This window comes from Belonocnema kinseyi, chromosome 5 (genome assembly GCF_010883055.1).
Source record: "Belonocnema kinseyi isolate 2016_QV_RU_SX_M_011 chromosome 5, B_treatae_v1, whole genome shotgun sequence".
Lineage (NCBI taxonomy): Eukaryota > Metazoa > Arthropoda > Insecta > Hymenoptera > Cynipidae > Belonocnema > Belonocnema kinseyi.
The window spans coordinates 40,052,622-40,067,598 of record NC_046661.1 but is presented as its reverse complement, the minus strand read 5'-3'; the positions used below and the strand labels follow the sequence as shown (position 1 = coordinate 40,067,598).

Sequence of the window (14,977 nt, the reverse complement as noted above, 5' to 3'; positions counted from 1 at the left end):
TTTCTGTCACTTGTTTTCCAACCAAAAAAATGTCTAAAAATATCGCGATATTCACAAAAAAGATTAACACATCCTTACAGTTGATTGAAAATAATATACAGAGCCTATCCATTACAGTTTGCAGTTTGAATCGCTTTAATATCTGTATTAGAACTGAAGATAATGTAGTTGCACATTTTCGCACTTTTAAGCAACAATTTGTATTATTTTTTAAATTTCTCAACTGCAACTGGTTCACAACAGTTTTCCTCATACTCATGAATTTTTTCAAATTTTTCCCATCGCCCCTTGTATAAGAAATAATGCTCTAAACTTGACTGTCCTTAAATGTACCCGAAAATTCTTACTTTTTTTTACATTTTTCAGTCTGCTAAGCACAAAAATTTTGTTACATAAACGTCTTCAAGCTCATTAACGTAGAACACTTTCAGCTTTTAAATGACTGTCTTTTTTTTGGTGCGCTAGCATCTTTTTTTGACTAAGTTGTTAAGCTTCAAAGGCAGATTTCTATAGTTTTCTCGCCGATAGTAGTAGTCCAGTCATCTGGTAATTGCTGGGACAGTCATTTATTTTTTTAAGTACTTCATTTTGGGGTTGCATAATAAAGGGTCAGGTTCTGTGAACAGGATTTCGTCTCGGAACACGGACATTTTCTTGTAAAAAGGTACAAAATATCACGTTCATTGGATTGGTGCTTGCCTGCGCATTGAAGAGGTATAAGTGTGTTTACAAAAATGAAAGTAGATAAAATTCTGCGTAAAGCTAAAAAACACGTTCTATCACCAGTTACGGCCGTTCAAAAAGCCCCGATTTTTTTCCATTTTTTGCTAAAAATAACATGATTTTTTTGGTTTTTCTGTAGCTCGGATCCTGATGTCCAGATCTAAAAATGGTCAACAGCTGAATTAAAGTAGACGTAAATACCTGTAATATTGGCCATTTCTAGTTTAAACGAAGCATGCCATTAGAAAATGTTTTATTTATGCTGTCAGAGTGATTCATTTATGAATATTACGGTTTCCAATATTGTATAATACGCATAATTTTTTGAAAGTTGAAATGTTTGAAACGGAAAATATTATGATCAATTTGTCGAATATTTGTAAGAATACTAAGAAAAATCGCAGTTAACTTCAATTTCAGGATTATCATCCAATCATTAGTATATGAACTGTTTTTTTGTTCTGATGATAGGAAAATATAAAAATGCTTGCATATAATATAAGTTATTCTTTCTTCCTCATATTTCTGTATATGTCTATTTTAACAAATTTTAGTGATGAAGAAACCTTCTTGAGGGAAAATTAGGTTTTAAGATCTTTTTTCTGGTGTCCAGTCTTGAATATCTTATCTCTATTATATATGTTTTCCTCTATTCTATAGGGAAGGTTATAGACTTTTGTCCATCCAGTACAAACAATGTTTAAGGGCATGTGATACTTAGAAAATTGTCGATTTTACCAGTCTTAGGTTACCCCGGCCTTTTTTTAAGAATAATAAATATTTTGTCTTAAAAATTTGGGAAATGATAGCGAACATGCTAACGGACGTCCTCACACACTCTTTTTGTAGGTTAATTCAAAAAAGTTTCAATTTAGCAAAATGTGATTCATTTGCATAGCGCTTAGGAATTAGTATCGATTTTTTCAGTGTTAGATTCCCCCGGCTTTTTTCCTAGGATAAGAAACATTTTGTCTTCAAAATCTGGGAAATGATAGCGAAGATGCTAACGGACGTCCCCGCACACTCTTTTTTTTCAATAAAATTTTGATATTGCTAACAACGTGTGTATATATTTTGAGTTTATGTGTGTTATAATTTTCCCGAGCGTTACTTCCAAACTACACAATATTTTTGGTCGAAAACTTTGGACTTACAAATAAATATAGTAACTAATCTCCCGGAACTAACCTTGTTTGCAGGCAATCAAAAAGTTTATTTCATAAATAATTACCAAATTATCGGAAAGGCAGAGATGAAATAAGACATAACCTCAAAATAATGCACAAACATAACATTTTTATTTAGCACAATAAATTTTTTTGTTATTATCCCTCAAAAAGAGTCCGGGGACGTCCGATATGATATTTTATAGTATCTCCGAATTCCGTTTTTAAAAATTTTCATTTTTGTGGAAAAACAGTTTGGGGAACTGTACCCGATTGACCACACGACGAAGTATCACATGCCCTTAAGGCAGTGGTCGGCAAACTTTTTTCTTAATTTTCAGGTATGGTCAGGCTCCACTCGACTTAATTTTTTCTACTACTTTTCGATCTATTCATGTACCTTAGTGTGAATAAGCTTATTTCAGCAAGTGTCTTTTATCCACAGACATGTGAAAGTAAGGAAATTTTAAAACTTTAAAATTTTCAAATAGTGATTTGAAAAAAGCATTATCATCATATACGAATTTTTCCTATTCCTATGATATACTACTTGCCTAGAAAAGTTAAAAATTTGAAGGAGTTTAATATCAAGAAGAATCAGCTTTACATTCAATTTACTACTAAATACTTCTCAAATCTTGAACCTTTAGAGACAGATTACATGTCTTTGGAATCGGAAAAATACGTAGACTCCAAATATATTACATTTAAGTCACTGATTGCAAAATTAAGAATTTTTTAATCTCACATTTTTGTTCCCATTTTCTAACAAAGGACCCCTGATGAAAGGGGTGGTCTGGCCAATCTTTCAGGTACTGCCCTAAAAGTAGGTCGTAGGGTAAACAGGGTAGGGTACCCTGCCCTGGGCAAGAGCGTGCCGACCTTTTTCAACTTCGCAAACCGTTTTTCGCCGCTTGAGCTGAGAAACTGCGTGTGCTAGCAGTTCTAGGAATTACTACACTCAGACTCGCGTATGTTTCTCTGTATCATTTTTAATAGTATTGATCGCTGTCAAATAGGCCAATGCTTTTAGGCAAATGCGATCCGAGGCAGCAGAAATAGAAGAGATTTCACTGTATGTAAATTCTTAAAAACCCATATAGTATTTTCACATCCGTAGAAACAAACTGTAGCAATACCGCCACCGAAATATAAAAACACGTTTTTTGTGATTCACCCTAGTATCAAAATTCGAATGCGCCCGAAATTAAAATTAGGCGATTTTCAAATTTGACTGCTCTTAAACTTTAAATGTTTAAAAACTTAGCACTAATGAATTCTAAAGCTTGTAAATTTGAATGTTTTGTAATGTTGTATTTTTCGAAACTAGAGAGCTATACAAATTAAAATGTCCTATAAATATTAAAACATGAAAATCCAGTCATAAGGAAGGTTTTTTTTATTAAATAAAAAAGGCAATTTTATAAAAAATTGAGTTTTTCTCTATAGTAGTGCTGGTCAGCAACAATATTCAAGATTCTATTTGGTCTATTGTATCTTCACGCAAACTATCATTGTTTTTTATAACCATTCATTGTAGTTTTAAATATTTTGCAAGATTTTATTTTCATACAATTTCCAAAAGAAGTGCTTATATTACAGTTTTGCAGGGACTTAAGGGGGTCACCCCGTGTGACGGTCTGTATATTTACCATTTTTGGGGATTTTTTTTGACGAAAAATAACAATATACAACTTTGAACTTTTCACTGTATATTTATTCACATTTGAACAGTAAATTGTGCAAGTTTGAACCAAAATTTTTTATTATAATGCGTATGGGGCCACTCCAAAGACACCCATGTTAAAAAAAAGTGTGTCCATGGCCGGCATGATTCCGGGCGAACCACTTATTTGAAATCAAAAAACCAAACGGCATTTCAATCTGCAAAGCTGTGGCCATCTCCTGAACTAGGATATTTTGAAAATATTGAAAATTGAGTAATTGACACGGTTTTGAACTTTTGTTTTTTAAATTTCATGATTTTTTCGATTATTTCTGTACGAAAAAAAAACGGTTCGGAGTTTTTTAATTATCCTAGTTCAGGCGATGCGTACATATGTGCTGAATCTACCATACAAATTTCAAAGCAATCGGTCAAATCGTTTTTGAGATATCATACCAGCTAATTCGAAAAACGTGGTTTCGAGAAAAATGTGTTTGAAACTTCAAGAACGCTTTAAACAATTAATTAAACCTAGTCGTTCTAACAGTTGTAACTTTCCAATAACTTCGAATATTGGAATATCACTTCACCAGCAGATTCTACACATGTGTAGGAATAAATTTAGTCGACAAAAAAAAATTGATTTTTTCGACCGGACACATGGGGTGACCCCATAACAAATTTAATCGACTTTTTAGTAATTAAACAATTTTAAAGTTTAAAAGAACGAATCTTAAATAACTGATATTAAACTGAATAGTTAAAAATGCATTTGGATTTACGAACTCGAAAGGAATTCGGGAATATAAAGAGAGGATTAAGAATGTTTGGAGTAAAATGAAAATGTTTCTTGCAGATACCATTTATAGATGGTTTTGAATTTAAGTATTTGATAGGAGCGATGACAGTGGTTTGTGCGTTGACAAACTTATACACAATCTTCTCGGTGATTTTCACCGGAGGAGTAGGCAAGAACGGTTCTACCGTGGCTGTAAGTTGGCTAGTTAGATTCTTTTTGGTTGGAGATGCGAATATCAAAATTCTGGGATCGGCATGGCATGAGGAGCGGCACTGAAATTTACTGACACGCTACATTATTTTATATTATTACTATATTTACTAATGTCGAACTGTTCCACATCCCCGTTCTCTTTTTATATAAAAAAGAAACTTATCCAAAATCCCATCGACTATCCTCTTATAGAGAAAAGCATCCCCCCCCCCCCTTACGATTAATTTCTATTCCCAGACGTTTCTCTCAATCATCATGATTTCATAAAATGTGGAATGCTCGATAGACGGTAACAGTTAGCTTCCAATCATCTATGGGTTCCTCTGATATCAGGTTTTTGCAGAGAATGGGATATGATTTTCTTCAATAATATTTCGCAGTACTTTATAAATTCAATACTCGTAAAAAATTTGAAATAGTAAAACCTTTTTCCAGTATAATTTGACATTTTAAGCAGGATTTTATTTACATTTTTTGTACCTGAAGAATATTTCATGATTGTGTTGCGAACGGTCATTTCAATGCGAAATCAAGAGAAAATGAGTGGCATTGCGCGTCATAACATGCTTGGTAAATTTTATTCTCTTAAAAGGACGAAAGTTAATTTTTCGCCTTCGAATTAGTGATTTTAACCATCAGCAGCTACAGCGTGCCTTTCATTTTAGAAACCCAGTAAAATGAAAATGTGTGAAGATTTAAAAATATAAATAAAAAACCATAGAGAAATGGACTATTTAAAAATGCATAGAGGTCAAAAGGAGAAATATTTCAATGTGTGTGGATAAACGTAATAGTTTTATTTTTTCGTCAATCCTCTGATTTAAAAAATACAGGGTGGATATTAAGCCGATTAAGGGCATGTGATACAGTTTCCCCGCCTTTTTTTCCACAAAATGAAAATTTGTAAAAACTGAATTCAGAGATGCTATAAAATATCATAATGGACGTCCCAGACTTTTTTTTGAGGGATAATAACAAAAAACTTTATTGCGCTAAATAAAAATTTTATGTATATGCATTATTTTGAGGTTACGTTGTTTATCATCTCTGCCTTTCCGATAATCTGGAAATTATTTATGAAATAAACTTTTTTGATTGCCTGGAAACAAGGTTAGTTCAAGGAGATTAGTTACTATGTTTATTTGTAAGTCCAAAGTTTTCGTCCAAAAATATTGTGTAGTTTGAAAGTAACGCTCGGGTGAATTGTAACATACAGAACCTCGAAATATACACGCACGTTGTTAGCCATATCAACCATTTTTTGATAAAAAAAACGCAAAAAAAAGTGTGCGGGGACGTCCGTTAGCATGTTCGCTATCATTTTCCAGATTTTGAAGACAAAATATTTCTTATCCTAGGAAAAAAGCCGGGGGAATATAACACTGAAAAAATCGATGCTATTTCGGATTTCCTAAGCGCTGTGCAAATTAATCACATTTTGCTAAATTAAAACTTTTTTAATTGACCCACAAAAAAAGTGTGTAGGAACGTCCGTTGGCATGTTCGCTATCATTTCCCAAATTTTTAAGACAAAATATTTATTATTCTAGAAAAAAAGCCGGGGGAACCTAAAACTGGTAAAACCGACAATTTTCTATGTATCACATGCCCCTAATGACCGGGACTTTAAAACATTTTAGTGGAAAAATCTATTCCGTATTTGGTGTCACATGAAATTATTCAAATTTCAATGAGTTCAATTTGAAATTCTTTGAATAGTATGATTCCATTTGAAATGGTACATTTGAAGGGGCGGATTTACCTTAGCGCTCGAACACACGGAGAATTATTGTCCGCTGAGCAAATTTTCAAAATCGTTCAAATTTGAGTGTTGACCATCAATACTTTTAGACTATTTTATTGTGCATCTTTTTCTTTTTTTAGTTATTTAAGGAAAACAACAATTTTCAACGAAAAAAGAATCAATACTTTTTTTCATTCAACTCGCCAGATTTTTGTCGGGAATTGATCTAACAGTCGGAGAATATGTTGAAGAACGTTACATAAAATTTTCAAGAAAAATCATCAATTCCCGACAAAAATCTGGTGAGTTGAATGCAAAAAAGTATTGATTCTTTTTTTCGTTGAAAATTGTTGTTTTCCTTAAATAAATAAAAAACAAAAAAACATTGAATTTGTCTGTCGTACAAAAAAGATGCGCAATAAAATAGTCTGCAAGTATTGATGATCAACACTCAAATTTAAAAAATCTTGAAAATTTGCTCAGCGGATAATAATTCTCCGTGTTTTCGAACACTAAGGTGGTTATTGCATCCGCCCTTTCAATTGTGAACATTTCAAATGTTCAAACTTTAGAGATTTTTGTTTTGAAGTGTTACATTGTAATATTTTTAAACTGAAAATCATTCTTTTTATAAAGATGAAGAAAATTGGTTAAATTATCCAGTTTTATGTTTTCAATTTAATATTGAAAAATTTCTAATTTGTTATTTGTAAATATAAACTCTTCAAACTGGAAAATTTTCAAATTGAAAATTTTGAAAAACGAGCGTTCACAAATGAACTCACGTTCTCTTTTAAACCCACTCCCCCCTCCCCAAGTACCTTCCGTCGCGCTATCGCGAAATGTCGGGACCTCCTCCTACAATATTATTGTCACGTAATTTCGACCCCCTCCCACCTTTAAATATTTTTCTATTAGATATAAAAACCTTTTTAGAATTGTCTTAGATAGTTTAAATAACATTAAACATGGAAATAAAACGTTATATGAATATGTGACGTTCATTAAGAAAACTTTTGAAATTGGAACTTCGAAAAACCGCTTTTTAAGAAATACTTATTTAAAGTATAATAAGTACAATTTCACCAGATAGGGCACTTAAAGAATTATTTCCCATCGAAAACCCAAAATTAATATTTTTTTATCCTGCTTCAAAAAAACGCAAATTACCCCTCAAAACTATAATCGATAAGGTGAGCCCTTTTCTTGCGAAACGTCACATATAATAAAATATATATATATACATACACTGCAAATTTCTTTAAAAAGTATATAAAGCTCACGTTTGTGATCATTAATATATGAGAAATTTTCAAATTTAATTTCTTAAATACGAGAACCCTTAATAAGATCAACTTTAATAGAGGTTTTTTCTCCTTTAACCATATCAATTCTATGAGGATATTTTGGTTTAAAAAAATGTGTCCGTCAGTCCCGCTTCTTTTGAAGACTTAACCCATTATTATGGAGTTCTTTTTTAATTCAACTTATTGAAATTAGGAGGCCTCCAGTTGGTAATTGTACATTTTTGCATTTTTAAACCAAAAAACTTTATACATTTTTAATGTTTTATTTTTAAATTGCAAAAGCTTCGAAAGCAAACTTGGTTTCAAATTGGGAAATGACCGGGATATTTTTTCTTTTAAGTTTAGTGGCCATACTGGAAAAGTATACTCGTCTAGTGTTTTTATTAACATTTCGAAATATTGTGGGTTTGTTTAGATCCCTTTTCCTGGGCTGATTTGTACGCTGAGTAATTTCGCATCCGTCTTTTGTATGGCCGGCTTCCTCCACGTGTTCATTCAGTTCTGTAAAGTCTTTGAGTCCGGTGGGGTTGGAAAGAACGGTTCTACCATTGCAGTAAGTCTCAAGAAATTTGGTCCAGAAACGAATTGTACGATTGTAAAATTTCAAGATTGTGTAATTTTTCGGTAGTTTAGTTCACAATCGCAAGATTGTACAAAGCACTTACGTATTTTCTTTGTTCGGGAAGATTTCCAAGTATGTTAATCTGGCAAGGGGTTTTATTAGTGATTTTTATTCTTTTGATCTTTCTGAGTTCGATTGTTGCTCGTGCATGTCGCACACAATCTCGGGGATACCTGAAGTGTATATACCTGTATTTATTCTACTTTCAACTATTTTTTAAGGTATTCTGAGTCTCAGTGTTAATTAAGCCTCCTTATAAATTTGAATGGTACAGAATGAATGCTCTTGTTTGAAAATTAATATAAAAATAATCATTCTGCAAAAAAGAAACGTTAAAGTATATGTCTTAAATGTGTTTTAAAACATTGAAGATATATTTAAGTAATTATATGGAGGAACGGTTTTGAATGTGGCAGCTCCTAAAAGTTGAAGGCTTTAAAAGTAACTCTTTCAAATGTTCGACTCTTTTAAATTGGTGGCATTTAAATATTTTAAATTTGCATGCTTTTAATATGAAAATAAAATTCAAAGTTTTACAAATTTGCAGGGTCTTCAAATTTTAACGCTTCCAGAATTTTAGATAGCATTGACTTAATGCTAAAACATTTAAAAACGAGACTTGTTTTTCATTTTAATTTTCTTTCTCTTTTTCATCTTAATTTCAACGTTTTTTTTTGTAACGGGATTTATTTCGTTTCTTTTGCTAAACATGGATGGTTTGGTTAATCAACAAATTACTTGCTACTCTAATATTATTTTAAGCTGCTAAAATACAGCTCGCAGGAATGTTTACTGTTACAAGCGACTCTGTCAGCAAAAGTCACGTGGTGCTTTAAATGCAAGTTATCCTGGTATCACATTGAAATGACTTGATTTTTCTAAACATTTGGTGATTAACTCTAATGGCAACTAATATTTTTTATCACAAAATTATCGAATTTGAAGGCGATCGAATTTTATGTTATTAAAAGGAGTGCTGCTTTTTTTTATCAAGTTCGGTGAAAATTGTAATGATTATTTTTTAAATTTGTAATAAAATATGGAATAATTTTCTGAATGTTGACTCTTTTTTAAAAATTTTCATTTTTCACCATTCTTAATGTAGGAGCAGGACAAACTTTTAAAATCTCAGCTTCATTTGACAAAATACGAGAGAAATGTTAGTAAATAATTCTCCTCCCGAACTTATTATTTACATATAATCTTGACTGTAATTTTAATTCATTCTAATATTACCATCTTTCCAACACACATTTCTCATTAGGGTAGGAAAAAATAACAGGAACTTTTTTTTTTAAATCACTTGCATGCTTAATCTGGAATTGTGTTTAAAAATTATATATACACACACACACACGTCAGACATTATAAAAAAAAAGTTTCATCTTCTATTAGCAACTTCAATGTAAATAAAAAATTCATTTTCAAACTATCCGTTTTTTGTTTGGGTGTTTAAAAATATGTGTATTTTTATTAAAATTGCATTTTAGTTTTAGAGTAATTTGGAATAATGAAATTTGAAATTAAAAAAGAATTCTCCGACCTCAAGTAAAATTTTAAAGTTTAAATTTGAAAAACAAAAGACTCAAGATTGAAGATTTTTAAATTTGTATTTTAATTAACTGAGGGCAATTTCGATTTTCAATTACGTAGTTGCCATACACTGGCACTGAGGTCAAGGTCTTTCCATTATGGGGCGCAGTGGGCGTCGCAGTTTTGCTCGCACAGAGCAGTATGTCCGTCATTCTTGCCGGTGGTGTCGGAAAAAATGGCTCCACCGTCGCAGTAAGTTAGCCTGAAATTTGTAGGTCGATGTGTAGTGCACATTTTTATTTTTGGTTGAGATTCACGTCCACAAAGTTTCGAAGTTTATAAGGAATGCCATTATTTTTCTCAGGTTTAAGAAAGTGACATCTTCATATTTAAATTACGAGTCATTGTGACGTCAAAATCGAGAGATTGTATCGTCAATATTAGGAATGAGGTATTTTCCTCGAAGTACTACTGCAAGGAGACCGCACGCCATGTACATCACCTGGCGCCAATTTGCAATCGCTTGTCCTCGGATTTTCATCATATCGGGATCTATTACCATATGAGAGTGCCCCTTCAGAGAAAATTTGTAACTAAATTGTCGTCTGCTACTATAGAAATTATAATTCCTCGATTTGCCACATTTAGCGCTGTTATTAGGAAAAAGATAAAAATTCTAGGACAGGCGATCGCGGTTGTGGGCTGTTTCCACCATCTGACCACAGGCGTGCGGTCTCGTGTACTTCATGGTATTTTCTCTTTAACCACCAGCTAACTTCACTCAATTGAGTACTGAGGGGGAAAGCAATGGACTAAATGCATGGGGCAAAACTTTATTTGTTGTTATATGTGTGTAATCAATCATAATTATTGTTATTTCATTATATAGAAAAAATGATTTTTTTACAAAGATATTGACAAAATAAGGCAAAAATGGACCGAATCCCATGCATTTGGTCCATTGAGTTTCCACTCATAGAGATGGGGAGTGACTGTCATCTGACCGATTTTATGAAATTTGACGGTAGGCGTGAAATCGGTGAAATTATCTAATCACAGAAAAAATGGTTATATTTTCATTAAGATGAATCATCTGGTACGTTTTTGATAAACGTAGTAAGTTTTATTTTGTCAGCAGGTATTAAATACAAGTTTGGAATATAAAAAGGCTGCGACTATGTTGCCTTACATGTATGTCGAAATAGCCGATGGTAGCTTATTTCGACATACAATTATGGCCAAATAAGGAATATATGCAGAAGGGGGTGATTGTCAAAATAAGAAGAGTAAGTTATGTATTATTATACGGTAGATTATAATTAACAAATTAATAATTAAAAAGAGAATTGTAATTGCGTCAGCGAAACATTAGAATGAAATAGCAATGTGCCGTTGAAAGTTTCAAAATGCGAAATTTATGATCAATGAAATTCAAACGAAATTTATATAAATTTAACTTCCAGAGTTAACTTGGCAATTTAGAGACTATTTTTAGGGTCCTAACGCATAAGAACTTTATTTGATATGTTGGGTTACATATATGGTTATAGACGCGCATAAATATATTAATAGTTTACATATTGATATTTTACATATTGAAGTAAAACAATCGACCTAAGACATTGCAGATAATTCGAAGCCAAAGAGTAAGTTTCTTGATCTCAAAAAATTAAATTATTTATTTTTTGAATGTAAATAATTCACATGAATATATGCAACTGTAATCACAAGAAACTGCAGTCAGAAAATAAAAATAAAATTATGTATGAAATATAAATAAGTTCTATGTACGAAATGTATAAAATGTGTTGAATTGAATAATTATCAATCATGATGAAAATTTCAAACTGGCGCTTTTATTGGTATCTCAGTTATCTGTATGTTAGGTTGTGTTAGTTCCGCTTCTATTTTCTGACTCAGTTTATTTGATATTTAAACAGTTTTTAAATTCAAAAAGAAGTAAAGTGCACTTCTTATAATTGAAAAACTCATTTCAAATGTACATTAGGCATTCTCGATCCATACTTATTATAAGTATAGCTAAATATGCTAAAGTTTTAAAAGTTTCACTGACTTTGAAACTTTCAGTTGAAAGTTTCAAAAAGTATAAATTTCTGAAACGGTACATTGCTATATTTGGTCATAATTTTATGACGAAATAAGCTACCGTAGGTTATTTCCATATACATTTAATATCTATGTATTATGTCATGCAGAATATATTTGTTATATATGTATATCACTTTAATATAGGCCGAATACAATGATCACATCCATATTTCTTTTAAAAATGGATGCAGTTTAACTGTATAATTTTGGTGCATCGCCCATTCATACACACAGTATACTTATTTCTACGATATCTCCCTTAATTTTCATTTTTGCGGTCTGAAACCGTGAAATTTCATAAAATTGGTCAGATGACGAGTCGGTCGGCGTCAACTTCGGTCAATCCCCATCCCTATCCCCTCAGCCCTCAACGACGTGAATTCAGCTAGTGGTTAAAGTGAAAATTCCTAAATTCAAGTTGTGATGCCCAACCAGCGTGGCGTCGAATATTGGTGCATAATCGTGAGCACCAAATGCATCGGACTATATGTTATTTCTATAATATCTTCATATGACATAATTTGATAGGGTTGCAGTGCAAAACTAGATAACAAATTTTTGTCCGAAAATGGTTTTTTTGCATGATGATATCTCAATATATTTTCAAGTTCAAAACAAACTAAAATTATAAATTATAAAAAAATTTAATTAATCTTAATAAATTCATTTTAAAATTTGCTTTTCGGCATCACTCTTTTCACGAAATTCAGTTTAAGATTTATACTTATTTTTAAATTAAACATGAACTAAAGGGTCTTATTCTCAAAAAGAAATTGGAAAATAGGAACTAAGTTTTCAAAATAATTTGCAACTTGCTATTTTATCCAATTTTACATTGATTTATTCTCGCCTAATAAAAGGCATTTAGATCTTGAATTATTGATCATAATAATCTGATGGTAACTTTTTTAAATTTTATAATTTTCATTTTTTTATTTTCCGACCACACAGACAATAAAATTTTGGGAAAATTCAAAATAATTCCGATTTTATTCTAAAAGGTTAATCTTAAGTTTTGAAGATTTCAAAATACGTCGAAAAAGAATCTGAAAGATTTTAAAACAATTTTTTCAGATGAACAGTTTTTGGATTTGTAGAAGTTTCAGTAGTTTTGAAAATAATTGAAATCTTGAGAAGATTCAGATTTTTTTAACGAAATGTACATTTTTGAAGATTTCGAACAAAAAATTAGAAGCTTTTTAACTATTAAAGTTTCAAGTTAATTTGCAACTTTTCAGAAATTCCATTTTTTTTAAATGTAGATTGATGAAAAAAAAGAAGCTGAATTCAAATTGCGAAAGGTTTCAATAGAGTGAACAAAATTTCTTTAGATTCACAAATAAATGCTTGATAATTTTTTATTTTGTAAAACTATCTTTAACGTAATATTCTACAATATTTCAAGGTATTTCAAAGAATTTCCAAAAAAAGAATCTGAATGATTTTAAGGCATTTTTTTTGTCTTTGAAAAATATTAATAGACAAACTCAAAAAAAATTTCAAAGACATTTAGAAGGTGTAGAAGTCTTAAGAACATTCTAAAAAAAAAATTGGAAAATTACAAACATTTTGAGAAAAATGTAGATTTTGTACAATTTTGTGAAAAATAAGCTTTTTATGAATTTGAAAAGGTTTTGAGAGTATCAAATAATTTTCTCTAGATTGTTAGGAAAATTGAGAGATGTTTCGTGGAAGATTTTAGGAAAATTGTTTACAAAATGTTCAAGTTTAAAAAAATAAAATAAAATTTTACATTGTAAACAAATTTAATTAATTTTAATGAGTCCAGTTAGAAATTTGCTTTCCAGCATAATGATTTTCATGGATTTTAACTTAAAATTTAAGACGAAATGGAAATTTTCATTATGTTTATTTTCAAATTAAACATGAACTAAAGCTATTTCAAGCTAAAAAATAAACGTCAAAAATGATTTATAAAATCGAGAAAAATATTTTATTGTTAATTATAACATGTTCTGGCTTTTTTATTCCTTAGAAGATTATCTGAAAATCTCATTAGTACGTTTTTATTAGAAAACTTTTATTTAGGGATTATAAAATCATTGTTTTTGTAAACAATAGGTTTACATAAATAATTTTTTTTTAATAAAAACGTACCAATCAGATTTTCAGAAAATATTTTGAGGAATAAAATAAGCGATACAGCATTAGAATTAAATAAGAATTGCAACTTCTTCCTACAGAGAAAAAGCAAAACATTAAACTCTAAATAATTATTAGCAAATAAAGAAAACCCGAAATATTTTTTTAAAAAGTTCACCTGGAGTTCTTTTCCAAAATAAGTTATAATTAACCTGTTACGATTTTTTAACACTTTATCTGCCCATAGTTCTCTTTCTAAATGTTCGTCAATACGATAAAATAATAAAATGCTCATTTCTTTACAGAGAAAGCTCTTAAATAAAATTATTTGCCACTTTTTTCAGCATTAAAGTGTCAATAAACTTCCAACCTAAAATCTTAAATCTCCATTTTCTACAACAAGCCATTTTTTATCGTCTTTATCTTAACTTTATACCGTACAATCAGAAACAATATTTCTTAAAATTATTATTAATTATTTTTCTTCTCTTTATACATCTTTCAGCGAAAGATCGTATGTAATAGTGCGATACCGTTACACTACAGTACAAGTCCGATAACTTTCCAACTTCGGGGTTGTAGGGGCAGGAAATTCTAGGAATTGCGGGCTTATCGGATGCCCCCTCTATTAGCACGATATTACTATCGGCGAGAAAATTCGAGTCAAATTGCGATATTTGAAGTCAGTTTTTTATATGGGAAATCAAGTGCTAGAAACCAGCGTGGTGCCATTTTTTCAGAGGATCGTCCTCGGTTTACTTCAGCCCGACCTACCCAACTTGTGCCTCCGAGCCTCACTCTGGCCTTCGAACCCTTTCCCTGTGGTGAGGAAAACCGAGTAGGATCCCCTCAAAAAATGGCACCACACTGGGCTCTCGCACTTGCTCTGCTATATACAGTCTGTCAAGTTAAAGCGTGGGTAGCTTTACTCGCAGTCGGTAAGGTGTATCGACATGATTTTGGTGTCAAAATATTAAGAAGAGCTCCCTCTT

The 14,977-nt window shown here is 31.2% G+C and overlaps 1 protein-coding gene across 4 annotated transcripts in view; it reads left to right on the top strand.

Annotated features, from left to right (window-relative positions):
* Nucleotides 1-14,977, top strand: part of LOC117172359 (cholinephosphotransferase 1) — a 57,944-nt gene that overhangs the window by 25,045 nt on the left and 17,922 nt on the right. The window contains exons 5-7 of one of the 4 annotated variants that reach the window (XM_033360202.1): nt 4,412-4,546; nt 8,034-8,171; nt 9,894-10,025. In XM_033360202.1, the coding sequence (XP_033216093.1) occupies nt 4,412-4,546; nt 8,034-8,171; nt 9,894-10,025 (405 nt within the window). The remainder of the gene's footprint in view (nt 1-4,411; nt 4,547-8,033; nt 8,172-9,893; nt 10,026-14,977) is intronic. The other 3 variants (XM_033360199.1, XM_033360201.1, XM_033360200.1) reach the window with 3 other exon arrangements.